Raw genomic sequence first — 20,926 nt, forward strand, 5'->3', positions numbered from 1 at the left:
AAGTTCAGCACAGAGGAAGGAGTGGCTGGAGTGACAGGTTTATTGTGAGGATCCTGGGTTGGGGTCATCAGAGGCCAGGCCAGGGCTGGGCTCAGAGTCAGGCTTGCCGTCAGGGCTGCTGTCTCCCTCGGCCGTGTCCCAGGGGAAGTTCGGCAGCCCATGCATTTGTTCTTGGTAGACGCGGTCGAAAGCCTCACTCTGTGCCACAGTGAAGTGGTTCTTCCAGTCGCCACTGATCCCTGCAAGGGACAGAGGAAGAGACCAGTAAGGAGCTGCCAGGGTACCCTCTTACTCCCCTCTCGGTCTTGTTGGATGTCTCCTCAGCCTCCCTGACCATGACCAACCACCCTGTCTGTGTTAGTTGGCCACAGCCCCCAGTGCTTGCCATCTCTTTCCCTTACTCCTAGGTGACCCCATGCCAGCCCTGTCCTTTGACTTCTTGACCTCCCAGATAGCTTCTCAGAACTCACCTCCCTCCTGGCACCCAAACACCCCCTTGACAACCTGTATCGCCTCCGCTGGGAGCCGTCTCCACCAGCACAAGGCTCTGTCGCCCTAGTTCCCAACATGGCCTCAACAGTCTTCTGACTTGACTGCCAGTCCACCTCAGTCAGGCAGTCTAGAGGCTTCACATGAATGGACCAGTCTGAGGTCCTCACAATCAGCGAGCTGTCTCAGCAAGGAACCGTACAAGCACGCAGTCCTGAGTCCTAGTCCCTCAATCGCCGTGACTACTAGGGGCCCACCTCTTGCCTGTGTGGAAAAGGCTCTTCCAAATAGCCTGTCAGATTTTAGTTACATGCCGTATCACCTCTTGTATGGTCAGGAGGCTCCCTGAAGGATTCCCAAGTCTAAGAATTTAGAACACGGAATCATACGGTGGAAGGGTCTGGGGATGAGGGACTGACCTGAATCACCTGGGGATCCTGTATTGTAAGTTGTCCTGCTTGGTTCTGAGACAGTGTCTCTAGTATCCCAGGCTGACCTCGAGTCTAGCTGGTGTGAGAGGCAAGCACCACCACACTGAATTATTTTGCACTGGGTATTAACTAATAAAAAGATTCCTGGGGACTTTAACCTCATGTTGTCAGAGCCCTGCTTTGGTCCCACTCAGGATACTTTGCCCAGATGGAGGCAGGTCAGCAGGCAGTGCCAGACCTCCTGCTGACAGTAAAGACAAGTCTAGGTGGCCCTGTACAGGCCACATGGCTTCTGGGAAAATGGAGGCCCAGAAAGGCACAAAATTAGCTAAAAGGTATCAAAAGTGATACCTTTGCGCAGGAACGCCCCCTGGCGGTGGTCTAGCAGGCTGGCCGGCAGCAGTGTGTAGTTGGACATGGTGTTGCCCTTCATGGCAGCAAAGCCTGAATGAGCCACCACAGAGCTCAGGGCCTCTTCACCCAGTGGCCGGCCCAGGAACTCACAGACTCGTTGCACGGAGCCTCGCAGGTCCTGGGTAGGAAGAGGAATCGTCAGTGGAGTGGGGGCCACTTTGTTTGACCTGGAGTGATTCCTGACTGTCTGCCTCAGTTTCTCCACGTCCAAGCCAAAGTGTTGGACCTCCCTGTTCTCTGGGATTGTAGAGGATTTTGCAGGAGGCAGGGGAGTGTAGGGTGGCAGAAATCAACTCAGCAACTTACAGAGAATGCTACTGTGTATCTGAAGCAGATGCTGTGGATGGCTTCTCTGCTTCTCCCGGTATGCCCAGCACTAGTCTCTGGAGCCTAGCCTTCCCTGTCTGCCTCAGCTCAGGTGCCTGTCTGTCATCATCCTTGTCCTTCCTGCCTGCCTATCTTCTTGTGCATGTCCTCATCTCTGTGTCCCCGACAGACATCCCCATCCTGGTCCACCAGATCTTCCTCTTCTTCCTTGCCAGAGCCTCACCTCTGCAGCCCTTTCCCCAGCCTGCCTGCCTGCTGCCTCCTACCCCTTCAGTTCCAACAACTCTTCCGTGGCTCTAGTGATCCACTGGCTTCCTAGGACATGGGACAGTGTCCCTCCCAAGCCTGGCTTTCAAGAGTGGTTTAGTGTGAACCCCTTCCTCTCATAACCACTGTTCCCATACTTTCCCCTCTCCGGGTCTTGGTACACGATTTCTTGATTTGCTCTTTGTCACTGATGAACTCAGTTGCTACTTTCCTCACAACACTTGGCTTGATTCCCTGGACCTAAGCCCTGATTCACATTGTGCTGATTGGCTTTGTAAGAAACGTCGCACCCTAGTGGGCAAACATAGGTCCAGAGATAGCAGGTACTTGTTGAAAGCCTAATAGTCTGAAAGCTCAGACTAAGACCCCCGAGCCCCCAGGTCCCCTAAACCTCACAGCCATCCACAGCACCCAGTGCCCTGCATAGCTGGTCACGGCACGGTCCCACAGCCTGTCTTTCCAGGCCATTCCTGGTTTCATAACCCTTTATTCTCTGAGCCGAGGACCTGTCCCAGAAACACACATGTGGGCGGTGCCTCACACCCCAGGAGTGGCCCAGAAGCTGTGCTAGGCTCCGTGGCCCAGTTTTTGGTTTGGAAAATAAAACCTGAGGAAATGTAGGGAGGGAGACATGGTGCTGAAGCCTCTTCCAGAACTTGCCATCAGAAGAGATGTATCAGGATAGAATATGGGGGCTGCAGGGAATTGCTGTGTGTCCTAAGCAAACAACCAATCCACTCAGAGGGCTAAAGTTCTAGTTTCCTCCTCTGAACATTGCTGATAACTTACCAGGGTAAACCTAAAAACATTACAATTTTCACAGCTCAAAATGGGTGAGCTGTTGCTGTGTGTGTGTGTGTGTGTGTACGAATTGTTTATATGTGCAGAGGACAACCAGCAGGGGTCAGTTCTCTTCTTCCACACTCGGGGATCGAACTCAGGTTGTCAGGCTTGTTAAGCTGACTTTACCCTTTGAGTCAACATGTCAATTCTTTTAAACTTAAAAAAAAAATAATTATGTGTATGAGTGTTTTATTTACTGGTATGTATATGTGCCATGTGGTCTACAGAGGCCAGAAAAGGTCACCAAATCCCCTGGGACTGGAGTTACAACTGTGAGCCACCGTGCAGGTGCCAGGGACCTAGCCTACTGAGCCCTCTCTCCGGGCTTTTCTTTTCTTTTATTGTTTGGGTTTTGCTTTTTGTTTTGTTTTATCTTTTATGTTTTCAAGGCAGGGTCTCACTATGTAGCTCGGGCAAGCCATGAGCATGCCACCCACCTCTGCCTGTCTCTGGTAGGCTTCTGGTCCCCTCCCTCTGCTCCTCTGGGAGCAACAGCCTGCAGCCTGTCACTGGTGTTCAGCCGGAGGTGGTGGGCACTGGCCCTTACTTAGACCCTAGCTAGCCATTCCCACTGAGACAAAGCTGGACCAGGCTTGGTGTGGGCACAGTACACAGGACCAGGCACACTCCTCAGAGCCTCTCCACTGGTTCTGAGGACAAGACTCCCTGTGTGCTGAGAATCTAAGGTGGTGACTGGTTTGTAATTCCAAGACTACAAAATGCATCTCCAGGAGTAAAACCTGGTGCCACAAGCCAGTCACCTTGGTCACTGGACACTGAAGGAGGGTTGACAGATCAAGGTCAGCTGGGAGACATAGTGAGACCCTAACATAACCAACAAGGGCTAAGGATGGAGAGTTCCTGCCTAGAACCTCCCAGAGAGGACCTGCAGTTAAGGATCACTTGTAGAACACTGTCTAATGTGGGCTCCGCCCCGAAAACTGAAAAGCTATGGACTATGCCTGTGATACCAGCACTTGGGCACATGGGGAGGCTGAGGTAGGGAGATGGGCTGGGAGCATAGCGCACTTGAGACAGTGCTTGCTTAGCAATCAGAAGGCTGGCCGGGGTTTGATCCCAAGCACCGCATAAGCCAGATATGGTAGCAAACTCCTGTAATCTCAGGAGTTAGAAACAGAAGAATTACAAGTTTAAGATCATCTTCAGATACTTGGGATACATGAGACTTACAGAGAGTGACAGAAGAGCAGAGAGAGGAAAGGGGAGGTGGAGGAGGAGGAGGAAGCTGAGAAAGAGGAGGTGGAGGAAGCTTCCCTAGGGCCTCTGCACTGGCTGCTTGTCTGCAGACTCTCCCGGCTGCTTCCTTTTCCTCTGTTGCTGTCTCTGTGGTGATACCATCTGATCTTGAGCAGGTTTGCTCCATCTGCCTATTGTCACCCCTTCCCTATCCCCAGACCCCCAGAAGTTTTGTTTCCTTAGCACATGGACTGGGAGGAAGTTGGTAGGTGTCCAGGAGCACGTGGTGAGGGAGGAGGACCGAGGGCAGACACCTGACGAACCTGCTGCAGCTCCTCGTAGGTGATAAACAGGAAGTTTTCGTGGCTCTGCATCCGGATCCAGCCCTTGATGTGGTCAAACCAGGAGCCAAACTGCACTGCAGGCAATGGAGGGTGTGTGAGGGCCACATGACTCCCAGGACCAGGCTCTGTCCTGACTGCCTGGAGCCTTTCAGCCAGGATTAGAGACCCACCCTAGCCAGCTCCTGTCTGTGCAGTTCACCCCTGCCCCATCCATCCCCAAGTAGAGAAGGGACCATATCTCTGCTCTTCTGCCTCTCCTGTCTCTGCATCCATCTCTGCTGGCCTCCATCTCTGCCCATTTCTGTTTCTTCTGACTCTTCCCTTCCTGGTCCTCACCTTCTCCTTTGAGGAAATTTTGAAGGAACTGGTCAGGTGTACCAGGGTCCTTTAATTGCCCAGCAATCTTAGAGTAATAATAGAGAGAGACCACGACGTCCCGGGGATTCCGGCCCAAGTAAATCACCTGTATACAGACAGAGGGGGACAGAGAAGGTGTCAGATACAGTAGGACCCTGCCCCTGAGGTGGCCTGCCTTGTCCTCCTCTTCTGACGCTGCAGGCAGAACATATTCTTCTGTGGTGTTTGATTTTTAAAACATTGCTGTATTATCCCAGGCTGGCCTTGAACTTGCTACCTAGCCAAGGATGTTGATCTTGCTTCTACTCCTGAGTACTCACATTGCAAGTGTGCATCAACCTGGCAGCGGTGGTGGTGCACATGTTTAGTCCCAGCACTTGGGAGGCAGAGGCAGGGGGATCTCTGGGAGTCTGAGGCCAGCCTGGCCTACAAAGCGAGTTCCAAGACAGCTAAGGCTAAACAGAGAAACTCTGTTTTGAAAAAAACAGAAAAACAACAAACAAAAAACTTCCAAACCAACCAACCAACCAACCAACCAGACACACAAACAGCCATGCCTAATTTATGCAGTACTGGGGATGCAGGCTGAGTCTCAGCATGCTAGCCTACTGCTCTGCCAGCTTAGCAGCTTGCTTCCCTAGCCCCTCTGCCATGTATTTTGGTTTTGTTTTCCTTTGCTTTTTTAGGTTTTTTTGAAACAGGGTTTCTCTGTGTAGCCCTGGCTGTCCTGGAACTCATTCTGTAGACCAGGCTGGGCTAAAACTCAGAGAAATCTGCCTGCCTCTGCCTCCCAAGTGCTGGGATTAAAGGCATGCGCCACCACTCCCCGACTTTGTTTGTTTGTTTGTTTGATTGATTGATTGACAGGGTTTTGTTTTGTAGCCTAGGATGACCTGGAAATCATGACTACTTTCCTATTTTGGCTATTCAAGTACTGGAGTGACAGGCACACACGACCATACCTAGCCTAGAGTTGGCTCCCCTTTAAAAGGTGGACTACCAAGGAAGGGCCACATGTCAACCAGTCAGTCTTGCATCTCCAAAGGGCCACACGTCAGTCAGCTCCACCCACAGCCCACCCACCTCACCTTAGCCTTGGAGCTGAAGAATGCCTTAGTGAACAGTTCAATGGGGAGGTGGGAGCACATGAGGCGGGGGCTGGGCCGGTCTGGAAGGCTGAAGGCACTTATGATGGTCTCACACCAGGGTGCACGTTCCCAGATGGGTTCCGAATGGATCCACGAGGGATCCCCGTCTTTTAGGATTAAGCAGATGATCTCAATCATCCAGTTGGTGCCTACGAGGAGAACAGGAAGGTTAGCTGGGAGTAAAACGGGGTGACACACGGTGGGACTGGAATCATATTCCCAATACCAGCACTGTGCTTGAAGCCAGTTAGGAAAGCAGGACCTGAGGCAGGGAACATGACAGGTGTGGTGATACATGGGTGTCACTCCAGCACCCTGGAGGCCACAGCAGGAGAGCCACTTTGAAGTTCAGGCCTGTCTGAATCACAGTTTGAAACCCTGTCTCAGAGATAAGACAAATAAACAAACAAAACCCCCAAAACCAGGGGTGTAGCAATTCAATAAGAAAGGCCCCCAATAGGTTTGTAGGTTTGAAGGCTTAGCCACCAGGGAGTGACAGTATTTGAAAGGATTAGAATTCTTGTTAGAAGAAGTGTGTCGGGGCTGGAGAGATGGCTCAGCAGTTAAGAGCACTGGCTGCTCTTCCAGAGGTCCTGAGTTCGATCCCCAGCAACCACATGGTGGCTCACAAACATCTGCAATGGGATCTGATGTCCTTTTCTGGTGTGTCTGAAGAGAATAATGGTGTATTCATATACATTAAATAAATAAATAAATAAATCTTACAAAAAACAAACAAACAGACTCTGCTATCTCTAACTCTAAAAAAAAAAAAAAAAAAAAGAAGCGTGTCACTGGGGGTGTTCAAAAGCCCAAGCCAAGCCGGGCGGTGGTGGTGCTTGCCTTTAATCCCAGCACTTGGGAGGCAGAGGCAGGCGGATTTCTGAGTTTGAGGCCAGCCTGGTCTACAGAGTGAGTTCCAGGACAGCCATGGCTGCACAGAGAAACCCTGTCTCGAAAAACCAAAGGAAAAAAAAAAAAAAGCCCAAGCCTTCCTCTTCCTGCTGGCTGAGGACGTCCATGTCTGCCTGCATGCCACCATGCTCCATGCTATAAGGATACTGGACTAAACCCCCAAATAATGCTTTCTTTCTTAAGAGTTGCCCTGGTCATGGTGTCTCTTCATAGCAACAGAACACTGACGAAGACAAAAGGGGCTGGAGAAATGGCTCCATGGATGAGAGACCAGCTTGTGGAGGACCCAGGTTCAATTCCGAGCACCCACATGGCAGCTCACAATCATCTGTAACTCCAGCCCCAGAGCATGTGACGTCCACTTCTGGCCTCTGCTGGCAATGCCTACACACAGTGCACAGACATAAATGTATGTGAAACACCTATCTACATAGAATAAAAATATGATCATTTTATGTATATAAGTACACTGTCGCTGTCTTCAGACACACCAGGAGAGGGCATCGGATCCCATTACAGATGGTTGTGAGCCACCATGTGGTTGCTGGGAATTGAACTCAGGACCTCAGGAAGAGCAGTCAGTGCTCTTAACCACTGAACCATCTCTTTGGCCTCATAAAAATAAATTTTAAATAAAAAAATTAAAAGATTATATGATTATATATGCTGTCTGCATATATACTTGTGTGACAGAAGAGGGCATCAGATCCCATTACAGATGGTTGTGAGCCACCATGTGGTTGCTGGGAATTGAACTCAGGACCTCTGGTAGAATAGCCAGTGCTCTTAAGCATGGAACCATCTCTCCAGCATCCCTTAAATAATTCTTTAAAAAGAAAAAAACAAGGTTTATGGCCATCAAGCTGGCCCAGAGGATAAAGATACTTGCTACCAAGCCTGATGACCTGAATCCTGTCCTAGAACTAACGTAGTGGAAGGAGAGAGCCAACTCCTACAGGTTGTCCTCTAACCTGCATATGCTCCGTGGTACACACACACACACACACACACACACACACACACACACACACACCATGGCAGGGGGGACTATGTTCTGGCCCTTTTCTGGCTCTGCAGGCAATGTGCACACACAATGCACAGACATACATGCCAGTAAAATATACCCATATGCATAAAATAAAAAGAGATATAAGCACCAGTAACTCCAGTTCTGGGAGATCTGTGACTCTGTTCCCCAGTGCTGGCTGCTTGTGGGGCCCCTGGGCATGCTGGGAGTGGACGCTGCCATATCGGCCCTGTGTATTACCCATCACTTACCTCTTCTCATCTGCATGACAGACTGCAGCTCAACAAGCAAGTGGTGACCCCTCAGCCAGTCACAGAGCCCCAAAGGCAGCCACACAAACCACCTTTTACAATAACAACTTTGGAATTTTGGGTTCTTTAAAAACAAAACAAGCTGGGCAGTGGTGGCGCACGCCTTTAATCCCAGCACTTGGGAGGCAGAGGCAGGCGGATTTCTGAGTTTGGGGCCAGCCTGGTCTACAGAGTGAGTTCCAGGACAGCCTGGGCTACACAGAGAAACCCTGTCTCAAAAAACCAAAAAAAAAAAAAAAAAGGTTGAAAGGGAGGAAGAAAGGGGGTGAAGAAGGGTGGAAGAAGGAACTAGCAGAAGACAGGCTACAGCCTTTGAAGGCGTTGCCTTCCTGCCTGTGTGTCAGGTACCTGCATGCTTTTTAAGATCTGACCACTTCTGAATGTGTGGGGCACAGAGGGAAACACTGTATCTTCCATAACTGTCCATCTTCTGTTTAAAGGAAGGGTCTCGGGCTGGAGAGATGGCTCAGTGGTTAAGAGCACTGACTGCTCTTCCAAAGGTCCTGAGTTCAAATCCCAGCAACCACATGGTGACTCACAACCATTCGTAATGAGATTGGATGCCCTCTTCTGGTGTGTCCGAAGACAGTGACAGTGTACTCATAAATAAAATAAATAAATAAATCTTTAAAAAAAAAAATAAAGGAAGGGTCTCCTAGTGAACATGGACCTTACCATTTCTGCTAAGCTGGCTTGCCATAAAGCCCCCAAGACCTATTTGTCTCTACCCTGAGCCCTGGGGTTATCAGCACAAGCTATCCACCATGCCTGACATTTTTGTGAGTTTTGGTACTCAAATTCAAGTTGCCAGCAATGGCAGCAAGTGCATTTCCCTGGAAAGACATTTAATCACCCTCATTTAGGACTTTTGTTATTATTGTTGTTTTTGAGATAGGGTCTTTACTATGTAGCTCTGGCTGTCCTGGAACTCACTATGCAAACCAGGCTGGCCTCAAATTCATAATTATCTCCCTGCCTTTGCCTCCTGGGCACTGAGAATTAAAGGCAAAACAACTGACCAATTATTTTTTGTGGTTTTTGTTTTGTCTTCTATCTGTCTGTTTGTAGTAAGAGGGATTGAGTTGAGAGTTTCAGAACTACTAGGCAGGGACTCAACCACTGAGCAGCACCCCCAGCCCCTCTAGGCAAGGGCTCTACCGCTGAGCCACGCCCCCAGCCACTCACTGGGCGATTCTAGGCAGATGTCTGTACTGCTGAGCTACATCTTATTTCTTTTGACTTCTTTGTCATGAAACACATTAAGATCATATTTAGCAGCTGGGCGGTGGTGGTGACCCATACCTTTAATCCCAGGTGGGCAGGCAGATCTCTAGGAGTTCAAGGCCGGCCTGGTCTATAGAATGAGTTCCAGGACAACCAGGGCCACACACAGAGAAACCCTATCACCACCACCACCAACAACATATTCACATTGAGCTGTCCACACTGGCCTTGAGGGTGGTCCTCCTTCCTCAGACTCTGGCTTAGCAAAGACGGCAGGCCTATGTCACTGTCTTGTGCCTGAATCTCTTGAATTCTCCTTTCAATCAAAGGAGCTGGAGTCAGAGGCTCAGCCTCAGTGGGCTTCCGGCTGTCCCTATAGCTCTAGCTACTTTTCTCATTTCTCAACGACCAGGAGAGGGCGCCAGAGGAATATAATTATCCTTCACTGTTCTTAGAGGCTGCGTGTGTCATCACTAGCCATCTGTGAGCCTTTTAGGGGATACACAATGACAAGAATCCTCCTCTTGGACATCTCAGTACCTCTCCAGTGAAGCTGAATCTGGAGACAGGAACAAGGAAGTCCTGCTCCCCAGTTCATGGCCGTGTGTGTGTGTGTGTGTGTGTGTGTGTGTGTGTGATTTTCCCTGCAGAGGGTGGGGGTTACTCCTGTGTCAGCTGCCACTCTCTGTTTTTGGGACAAGTTCAGAGTTAAAGCCCTTTACTGGGGATCTCACCATTGTGACCATTTTGAGTTCCAAGTTGAGTTGGCAATATTTAAATACAACCACACTGTTTTGCAATATTCAGGTCTGTTGACCCCCCCTAAAGCTTGTCCTTTTTCCAACAGAAACTGTAATTCTTTGTTTGTTTGTTTGTTTGTTTGTTTGTTTTTGAAACTATAATTCTTTTTTGTTTTGTTTGTTTTTTTCGAGACAGGGTTTCTCTGTATAGCTCTGGCTGTCACTCTGGAACTCACTCTGTAGACCAGGCTGGCCTCGAACTCAGAAATCCGCCTGCCTCTGCCTCCCAAGTGCTGGGATTAAAGGTGTGCACCACCACTGCCCGGTGAAACTATAATTCTTAAAAAAAAAAAAAAAGAATAAAAAGAATGCCTTCATTTCAGCCTCATGCAGCGCCCCCCCCCCACCCTCCCTAGCTGCTTTTTCCTCCAAGCAGGGCTATTTTAAGGGTCCCATGTAATTCCTTTTGTGTCTGGCTCATTTCTCTTAACATGATGTCTGTGAGGTTCACACTTGCAGTCAGAAGGATGAGTCAGGGTCTTTTGTTTTTGTTTGTTTTTATTTATTTTTTGTTTGTTTTTTAAGACAGTCTTATTGCCTCAGGATGGCTTCAAACCCAGTCAGCAGCTGAGGATGCCTTTTAACTCCTGATCCTCTCCCTCCAACACGCCCAGATTACAGATCTACACCGTGTAGCCGGCTCCCCTAGTTAGCCTCAGATGCCAACACAGGCTGGAATTACCCAAGCCTCAGCTGGGGACTGACTCCACTGGTCTGAGGACATGTTTGTGATGTATTTTCTTTTTGTATTATTTATTTGTTTAACTATGTTCCTTGTTTATTTGCTATTTGTCTCACTATGTAGCCCTGGCTGGCCTGGAATCTGCTATATAGACCAACTTGGCCTGAAATTCACCTGCCCCTGTCCCCTTAGTGCTTAGGTTAAAGACATATGCTGCCACAGGTATCTTCTTGATTACTAATTGATATAGAAGGTCCCTGGCCCCTCCGGGCAGTGCCTCTCCTGGGCAGGGGCTGGGTTTTGTAAACAGCTGAGCAAGCTATAGGGAGCAAGACAGTCACAGCAGGATCCTGTTTGATTTCTGTTTCAATTCCTGATTGAGTTACTGGCCTGACTTCCCTCTATGACAGGCTGAGGTCTGGAAGTGTAAGCTACACAAGACCTTTCTTCCTGATGTTGCTTTTGGTCATGTGTTCTATTATAACAACAAAAAAGAAAAGCGGAGTGCTCACTCGATTTCCTTATCTGTGAAGACTGAGTAATACTCTGCACGTGAATTCAAAGGAAATGGGGAGGAAGGACATCCTCCACCAACACGCTATGCAGCGGGCGTGGCTGTAGGCTCCAAGAACAAGCAATAGCCAAGGCAGACAAAGCTCTCAGAGATAAACCTTCCAGTGGGTAAGCAGAGATTTAATCAGTGAGGCTATGCCTGGCAGCACACACCTGCCATCCCAGAACCTGAGACACTGAGGCAGCAGGACCAGAGGTTTGAGGCCAGCCTGTGCTACATGAAAATCTGTCTCAACAAAAACGAACAAAGTACCCACCAAACCACACATGGCTGGTGGCAATCAATGCTGTGAAGGCTTAGAGGACAGGGAAGGTACGCTACTGCCCTAGAGGGGAGGGGAACATTAGCCAGGCCTTCAGTCTCCCTGAAGTAGGAACTTGGTGCACAGTGCAAAGGAAGGTGCTTCCAGCAGCAGGGGACTCCCAGGTCCTGCAAAGCAGGCTCCTTCCTTCTCTCTTCCCTTCTCCCCTGAGCCCAGGCTAGTACTACAGGTACCTGATTTGGGGTAGGTGACAATGAAGATGTCGTCGTCCCGCACATTGCTAGTGTTCTCGACCAGACTGAGGCTCTCCGGTGAGTACATGCCGACTGGAAAGGGGATGCCTTTGTACCTGAAGTATTCACCTTGCAGCTTCTGGCTGTAAAAGGGAAGGAGACGCGTAGGGATGAACAAGGAGCTGGCGAGAGTCGCAGGGCCCTCCGCACCGCAGTGAGGAGCATCCTCTCTCTGGCCCTCGTGTGTCCTCCTAAGAAGTAGATCCACTTCAACTCCGCCACAACAGTCCCATGATGTCATGTTTGTTATCCCCATGTTATGGGTGTAGAAAGCTGAGCGCAGAGGGTGGGAGTGACTTCCCCAAAGCAACGCAGCTGGTAGGAGGAAGGGTACTTCATGTCTGCAAAGTGAAGCTAGTGTTCTCCTTGTGTTTATTCCACATCCCAACCCTGGAGGGCGACACCACATCATCAGGCCATTTTCCGAATGAGGAACCCAAGCCAAAGGTGGCAGGTGCCCCCGCCAACGCTGCACGCCGCAGAGCCCATGTGAGAACCCACGATGACTCACCGAGAAGCTAAAATCATCTAGCTGCTTGTCCCAAAGCCGTGACGCATTTACACAGCCACGAAACTGAGTTTCCAAAGAGAAGACTGAACCTTTCAGAATGGTGCATGAAGTGTCCTTCTACTGGCTGGGGGCGTGGCTCAGTGGTAGAGCCCCTGCCTAGAATCCCCCAGTGAGGGGCTGGGGGCGTGGCTCAGTGGTAGAGCCCCTGCCTAGAATCCCCCAGTGAGGGGCTGGGGGTGTGGCTCAGTGGTAGAGCCCCTGTCTAGAATGATGATGCTGATGATGAGAGTTTGGTTCTGAGGTAAAACTCAGACACATGGAGGATAAAGCATTCAGGAATGTTCGCTGTGCGACACTCTCTCTGTGCCTCGAGTTTTTTTTTTTGTTTTTTTTTTTTTTTAGCATACACCTGGGTATAATACCTGCTATCTCGTAGCATTTTGTAAAGTACTCAGGGCTCTGTCTAACATGGAGAAAGCATTGTATCAAAGTTGGTTAAATTTCCACAGAGAAGACAGACAGGAGGCTGGCTATACAGCCTGGTTAGCATACAGCCTGGTTTGAAGCTCACGTTCCATAAGCCTGAGATATCTAAGAAATAACCATTCTGGACAGCAGTGGACCAGCATTATCAAGGCCCTGTTCAGGCCAGCCTGTAGTGCAGTGTGCCTTGTAAGTTGTAAATTCTCTAGATACTACAGTTGTTCAGTGATGCTATCGTTTCTGCCCCCCCCCCCCAAAAAAAAAGGTTGAACCCTGGGTAGAATTTGTGACATCACCAGCTCCCAGGCAGATTTGGCTGAATTGGCAGGAGCAGTGAGATCAACAGTTACCAGGCAGATTAGCTGGTCAAGGCCTGCCAATGGCAAAGCCTAACAATGTCCCTTGTCTCCCTGAGCCTCAGCTTCCTCACCTGTCACAAGCAGACAGCAATAACTACTGCTTCAAGCCTTCAGTCCTGTGAGGATTATAAGAGCTTGTATATCTTAAGTACTGGGCTTTTAAGAGATACTCGGTGGTTAGCCAAGGTATGATTTAGTCTTTGATCTCACCGACTACTTGAGAGGGCTATTTTTTTCTCATTACAGGAATGGGAAACTGAGCCACCTTCCAGGGAAGGATCTTGTGCCCTTAGGCAACCTGAAATCATTCCTGGATAAGTAAGTAAGTGAATATGGACACCTGGCCCACTGTTCCACCAGTTTTATAAAAAAGAATCTCTGAATGCACCTCAGGTCCTGAGAGGCCAAGGGGCAGAGAATCAGGGCTGCTGGCACCCAAAGTCAATATGAGATTCAGAGAGGCAAAGCCACCTGGCTAACATCATACAGCCACTGAGGACAAAGTAGATGTGAACCCAACAGATTAGGAAGACACAGAATTGACCCAGGCTGTTCAGAGATGCCCTGGTCATACTATATCCAGCCCCACCACAATGTTAGTACCACGAGCTGATCAATGTAAGGACCAATATAATTATAGTTAATACACCTTGATGAAGTATCATAACATACGCAGAACTTGTAAAGCACTATCGCTTGTGGGTGTTTAACCACGAGAAACAAAACACTGGGTCATCAGCTTGGCGCAGAAGCATGTAGACTTGGTCATGATCTCCAGCACTACCATAGAAGCCCGAGGGGGGAAGAGTTGCAGCATGTACCTGTCACCCAGCTCTAAGAAGGCAGACCCCTGGAGTTCACTAGCAACCAACCTACTCTAACCAGCAGTATTTCAGTTCAGTGAGAGAACCTGTCTCAAAAGAAGGTAGATGCACCCAGCAAGATGGCTCGGCAGGTAAAGCCACCGCCTGCCAGGCCTAAGGATCTGAGTCTAATCCCCAGAACCTCCTGTGAAGGGAGAATATTGACTCTTGTAAGCTGTCTTCTGACCTATGAGCACATGCCACTGTGTGCATAGACACACACACACATGCATAAATATGTAAATGGAGGGTGACCTCCTCTGACAGCCAAGATTAACATCTGGCTTTCAGATTTGCCCACGCATTTGTGCACCTGAACACACACACGTACATACACACAGACACACACAGACACACACACACACACACACACACGCACACACACTCCCAGTGAAGCGGCAGTGGACAGCAGAGGTGAAAAGGTACCTCTGAGGTGCTAAGGTGTTGAGGAAGGCAACCGTGAGCCTCAGACAGCAGCTCTGGAAATCATAGAGTGAGAGATGGCTCTGCACACAACTGGCTCCCACTAGAGAACACTCATTTCCATGGGGTTTCTAGCCAGTGACTGAACTCATAGGAACAGGAAGCAAATGCAGCCACATTCCCAGGTCAGCAGGGCACAATGGGACAGTGCAGGCTGTCAGGAGAAAATGGGTAAGTCTGAGACCTTTGAAGGGTTGAGGAGTCTCCCAAGGACACAGGTGTGTGTGACACATCTCCTGAGGTGTGACATGCTTCCTCCGACATGGATTTTTACTGTTTTGCTGTTGTTTTGTTTCATGAGACAAGGCTTCACTAAGGAGCCCAGGTTCAACTGAAATTCCTAGCAATCGTGCTGTCAGCTCCTTAGTGCAGGGATTACAGGTGTAGACCTTCATGCCAGGTCTATGTGGTGCTGGGCATGGACCCAGGGCCTCATGTACATGAGGCACCTAAGCCTAACCCTGACCTTGTGGCTCTATCTACTAAGAGACTCCTGCAGATAACCTAACGTCCATTATTACGATGGTGCTTGGTGGCTGGCCAGGGACTCTCTTGCCTATTCAGGATATTTGAGAAGGAACCTCACCACACCACTACCTCACTGCTGGAGGACACGTGAGCAATGCCAAAGAAACGTCAGACTCCTTCGCCGGAGGGTGGCCAGTTTATCATTCACCCACTGATATTTCATGAGCCCTAGCCAAGGGCCGGGGGCTCTGAGAGCACTGACAATCCCAATGGCATCTTCTGTCATTGGAATTGATTCAGACAGCTCCAAACGATGTCATTATAAACATCAGAAAGGGATGTGGGTCTGAGACAGGAGGATTTTTGCAAGTTTAAGACTAGCCTGAACTACAAATCCAGACCATGTCTCATAATAAAGGAAGTGGAAGAAGAGAAGAAGAAAGAAGATGAGAAAGAGGAGGACAGAAGAAAGAGGAGGAGAGAGAGAAGGAGGAGAGGAGGGAGAGGAGGAGGGAGAAGGGAAAGGAGAGGAGGAAGGAGAGGAGGAAAGAGAGGAGGAAAGAGAGGAGGAGGAGGCAATGGAAGAGGGAGAGGAGAGGAGGAGGGAGAGGAGGTGGGAGAAGAGAGAGGAGGAAGAAGGAGAGAAGGCAGAAGAGGGAGAGGAGGGAGGGGAGGAGGAAAGCGAGGAGGAGGAAGCAATGGAAGAGGGTGAGGAGAGGAAGAGGGAGAGGAGGAGGGAGAGAGGGAGGAGAGAGGAGACATAGGATTAATCTCAGACAGGAAGCTCTGCAACAGGACATTTCCATTTTGGTCACAGGAGGTCAGAGGCACCCCTCTGAGGAGGTAATGTACAGAAACCCCTCCGAGGGTGAGGAAGCAGCTGTGGGGTCTCAGAAGGACCCATATGTGCAGTCTGATGTCTGAGGAGACTGTAGTCCTAGCTTGGGCAGCCCCCATGGTCACAGTGCCAGCTGTCCTGCTGACTCACGTTGGGGTTAGCTCAGCAGAGTCCCCCAGCCTGAGCCAGCTTCAGTTACATCATGGTCAGTGTTTATAGCAAAGTCCAGCCGCCCAGCCTTTGCCTGCCAGATGTCCTTCCTCACATCCCTGCTCACCTCCACGCTGCCTTCTGCATCAAGTGCATCCGTGCCAGCGTCCCCAACTCCGCTCGATGACTCACACTTAGCCAGAGCCAGAGAAAATCTACTGAACTGACACTGGCACATCCTCGCTGGGAGCTTCAGTCCCAGCACTTCTGTGATGCATGGCGGGCTCAGACAGCACCGCTGAGCTGCTCTCCACCCTGTTTACTCTTTGGCCGCCACTTAACACTTAGCATCTCTTTTCTTTGTGTTTCCTTCTTTCAGTGAATCTTCCCCAATAGTAAAGGAGCTGCCAATGTGTGCTACCTTCAAGACAGGGGGAGTAGGGAGAGTCGTGTGAGGGGCAGTATTCATTGTGTTTGTTACATGAACAAACAACCAAGGCCCCACCCCTGAAATGTATGGGTACACAGATGACCTTGAGAAAGAACCCAGTGAAGGACACAAAATCTTGACTGCAGCACTGAAGAGCCAGAGCCAAGAGGAGGAAATGAACCCTCAGCAAAACACTCACAGCCAGCCCATCACAAAAACACCTTTCAATCTTGTTTGTTTGTTTTCAAGACACGATTTATCTGTGTAGCTTTGGCTGGCCTGGAGCTAGCTCTGTAGACCAGGCTGGTCTCGAACTGAGAGATCCGACTCCCAAGTGCTGGGATTAAAGGCGTGTGCCAGCATTCCTGGTGTGTTTCCACCTTGGCAGTATCCTCAGATGGCACCCTTTACATTTCTGAAATTCACTTCACAAACATCTGCTGTAAAGAAGCTGGGAAACAAACTGAACTTAGTCATCTACCACCTGGAATGTACGGAGGTCAAAGGTCTTGGTGCATGTGCCTCGGGTTAAAATGCGTGAAGCTGGTTCTGGTGGGACAAGTCTGTCACCACAGCATCCTCGTGAGAGGTTGAGACAGGAAGATCTTGATTTCAAGGCCAGCCTATGAAACTTAGTGAGACCCAGTTGCAAAACAAAAAGAAAAAGGAAGAACCCCACATGGCATACCCAGCATAGTGGTTCACACCTTTAATCCCAGCACCTGGCAGGCAGAGATAGGTAGATCCCTGAGAGTTCTAGGCCAGCCTGGTCTACATAGAGAGACCCTGCCTCAAAACACAAAACAAAAAGTAAAAGAAGGGGTGAGGCATGGCTGATGGTAGAGCACTGGCCGGGCATCCCAAGATCCTGGGTTCAATCTCCAGTGTTACCCAAAACAGACAAATCTATTTAGGTTATAAAACACGTCTGACTGTAGAGCACACATATGCCTGCAACCATGTATTCATGAGTGAGCAACTGTCAAGGTCACCGCCATGTGAGCTACGTGTGTTGTGTATGTATGTGGTGTGTGTCTGTATGCATCCATGTGTGTTGTATATGTACACAGGCATGTGTTGTGTACATATGTGCATGTGTGCACATGTGCATGTATGAATGAGTATGTAGAGTACATGTGCATGTGTTATGTGTTCATTCATGTGTGTGTTTTGTGTATTTGCATGCTTGCGTGTACGTGCATCTGTACATGTGTGTTGTATGTATATGTGTGTGCATGCATGTGTGTGTGAATGTGTGCATGTGTGTGTTCATGGATGTGCATGCATTGTATGTGTTCCTGCATGTGCATATGTGCATGTGTGCATGTATGTGTTGTGTGTTCATGTGCACATGTGTGTGTATGCATGTGTGTTGTATATGTTTTATGTGTGTGAGTGCCTGCCTGTGTGTATATGATGCGTGTGTATATGATGTGTGTGTATATGGTGTGCGTGTGTGTGTGTTTATGTAGTGTGCTTGTATGATGTGTGTTCACCTCACTGGCTTTACGCTGGCTTCATGCTGGCCCTGGGCCTCCTGCTCCTGGTGCCACTCCTCCCAGCTTTAGTGATAGCACAGCTCACTCTCTCACTCACCAGCTTGTTTACAGCTTGGTGACAATGTCATAAAGACTCTCCTCCATCTACACTCATGTCACACCCCACCCCAAGCCACTGCCAGGCAATGGTGCATGCTGTGCCAGAGCTCTACCCCTGAGTCACACCCCAGCCCCTCACTGGGGAATTCTAGGCAGGGCAAGTTGTACAAAGAATCCCTCACTTACGTCTGTCTTTTTTTTTTTCTTTTTTCTTTTTTGTTTTTTCGAGACAGGGTCTCTCTGTGTAGTCCTGGCTGTCCTGGAACTCACTCTGTAGACCAGGCTGGCCTGGAACTCAGAAATCCGCCTGCCTCTGCTTCCCAAGTGCTGGGATTAAAGGCGTGCACCACCACTGCCTGGCCTTTTTTTTCTTTTTTTAATTAAAAGTTTTCTTCTCGGGCTAGAGAGATGGCTGGCTCAAGGGTTAAGAGCAGTGGCTGCTCTTCCCAGGACCCACATGGTGGCTCACAATCATCTATGACTTCAGTTCCATGGGGTCTGATGCTCTCCATAGGTACTGGGCACATATGGTACATAGACATACATACATGCAAAATACCCATACATATGAAATGAAAATACACACACACAAAGTATTTTCATTTTGAAGAATGGTACCCATCAAAGCAAATGTTAACAAGCAGAAGCCCTTATGCCAGCCACTGTCAGGAGATAGGACTTTCCAGGCATGTAGCTTCCCTACCCACCAGTCCTGTTGGCCCCTGCTGCTCTCACAGTCTCCATTCTGGGGTGAATCAGCCTGGCCCTAAACTTTCTAGAGTGCCACCCTAAGAGCTACTCCCTAGTGTCTAGCTGGTTTTGCTCAGGGTAAGGTGGTTAATACTTCCTAAGTTTGTAAAAGAAGTTGCCCTTACCTGTAGCAGGGCTCTGTATAGATTCCAGAATGTGAGGGTGCTCTAGTTAATGACACAAAATGGAATAGCCATAGGCCTGGACACATAGGCCTGTAACCCCAGTTCTCAGGAGACTGAGGCAGGAGGATTGCTTGGAATTGGAGGACAGCCAGGGCTATAGAACCTGCCTCAAAATAAAACAAAGCAAAACAAAAATTTAAATGGTGTTTTAAATTCCAGCCACTGATTGACCATACAGAATATCCTTTAGATTTTGAGGTACAATCCTCATGTTGCTGGTCTATTTGAGAAATGAGGACAGAGACTGTGAGAGGTGGAGTGACAACTGACGGAGACCACCTTTGGTTCAAGGTTCTCCAAGCTCTGTTCTTTCAGGCCTTCGGTCTCCTTGAAGGGCCTGCAAGGCCTCCTACTTGCCTGCTTTGTTGGGCTCAGTCTGTTCCCTAATGTTCCACGCTCCACCACACCAGGTCTCCTAGTGGCCTTTTGCCTGGGGCTCTTTCCACTTCTTTCTGATATGATCCCCCATGTATCAATCCCTACTGTGTCCCTTTGTTGCATTGAACACCACACAGGACCCAGTTTACCATCTGGAGCCACAGCTACCAGCCACATGCGGCTCCTGAGTATTGGAAATATGACCACAGGGACAGGAGATAGAGGCTCTGCCTCTTTCCTATTGGTTCCTGACTTAGCGTCAGTTTTGACAGTGGGAAGCTCTAGTAGCTGCCTGAGAACAGCCAGGGCCTGCTAGCAGACTTGTCAGCCGTGACCTCAAAGAGATCAAAATGCAAATGGCATCTCTCCCCATACAGAGCAGATGCCTGAGCGGTCACTAGACAGAGAAAACACATAGCACAGATCTCAGGCTTAGTGTGGGAAGAAGCAACTCTACTTAATTTATATTTTAGGTTTTTTTTTTTTAAGACAGGGTCTCTGTATCCATGGCTAGCCTCCCTTAGAGCAATCCTTCAGCCTCCACTTCCTACACACTGAGATGATAGCTGTGAGCCTCCAGAACTCATTTTAGTCATGGCATCAAGGAGACATTTACCTGGGGGCTCATGCTGTGTCAAAAAGCAGGTGTTGATAGAGACACTGACCAGAATTTCCCAGTGAGTGTACACAGCTCAGTGGCAATAGCCCTGCCTCGAATCCCTCATTGGGGGGTGGGTGTGGCTCAATGGCAGTGATGTGCATGAAGCCCTGGGTTTCATCCCACCCAACACAGTAAAGAGGAGGAAGAGGGTCAGAGCTGAGGAGACAGTCCAGGGGCTAAAAATGCTTGCTGCCTAAGCATGAGTTTTTTTTTGTTGTTGTTGTTGTTGTTGTTTTGTTTTTGTTGTTGTTGTTGTTTTTCGACAGGGTTTCTCTGTGTAGCCCTGGCTGTCCTGGAACTCACTCTGTAGACCAGGCTGGCTTGAACTCAGAAATCCGCCTGCCTCTGCCTCCCAAGTGCTGGGATTAAAGGCATAAGCATGAGTATCCTCATGAGTACCTTGGATCCTCAGCACCCATGTAGGAGTCAGGACTGTGGTGTGTGTCCATATCTCAGAGCTGTGGTGTGTGTCTATATCTCAGAGCTGTGGTGTGTGTCCATATTTCAGTGCTGTGGTGTGTATCTGTATCTCAGAACTGTGGTAGGACAGAGAAAAGCAGATCTCTGGGACTCTCTGACCAACCAATTTAGTCAACATGGAGAGCTCTGGTTTCTGTAAGAGAGATTCTGTCTCAAAAAATAAAGTAGTCGAGTTAGAGAGATGGCTCATAAAAAGCACTTGGTGCTCTTACAAAATGATACAATTTGGATTCCAGATCCTGTGTCAGGCAGATGCTACCTCTTACAACTCAGCTACAAGGGATCTGGTGCCCTCTTCTGGCATCCTATGTCATCTGCACAAACATGGTGCTTGTGTACATGCACACACAGACACACACACATGCACACATGCACACATGCACA

General features: G+C 49.2%; 1 protein-coding gene across 2 annotated transcripts in view; it reads right to left on the bottom strand.

Moving 5' to 3' along the window:
- Positions 1-22: 22 nt before the first annotated feature.
- Positions 23-20,926, bottom strand: part of Sult2b1 (sulfotransferase family 2B member 1) — a 25,669-nt gene continuing 4,765 nt past the window's right edge. The window contains exons 2-7 of one of the 2 annotated variants that reach the window (XM_028788988.1): positions 11,846-11,988; positions 5,758-5,966; positions 4,649-4,775; positions 4,292-4,386; positions 1,272-1,452; positions 23-239 (exon numbers count right to left, since the gene is read on the bottom strand). In XM_028788988.1, the coding sequence (XP_028644821.1) occupies positions 40-239; positions 1,272-1,452; positions 4,292-4,386; positions 4,649-4,775; positions 5,758-5,966; positions 11,846-11,988 (955 nt within the window). In that variant the 3' untranslated portion in view covers positions 23-39. Of the gene's footprint in view, positions 240-1,271; positions 1,453-4,291; positions 4,387-4,648; positions 4,776-5,757; positions 5,967-11,845; positions 12,147-20,926 lie in introns of those variants that run through there. The other variant, XM_028788987.1, reaches the window with a different exon arrangement.

The sequence above is a fragment of the Grammomys surdaster genome, unplaced genomic scaffold (genome assembly GCF_004785775.1).
Source record: "Grammomys surdaster isolate TR1022 unplaced genomic scaffold, NIH_TR_1.0 125769, whole genome shotgun sequence".
NCBI lineage: Eukaryota > Metazoa > Chordata > Mammalia > Rodentia > Muridae > Grammomys > Grammomys surdaster.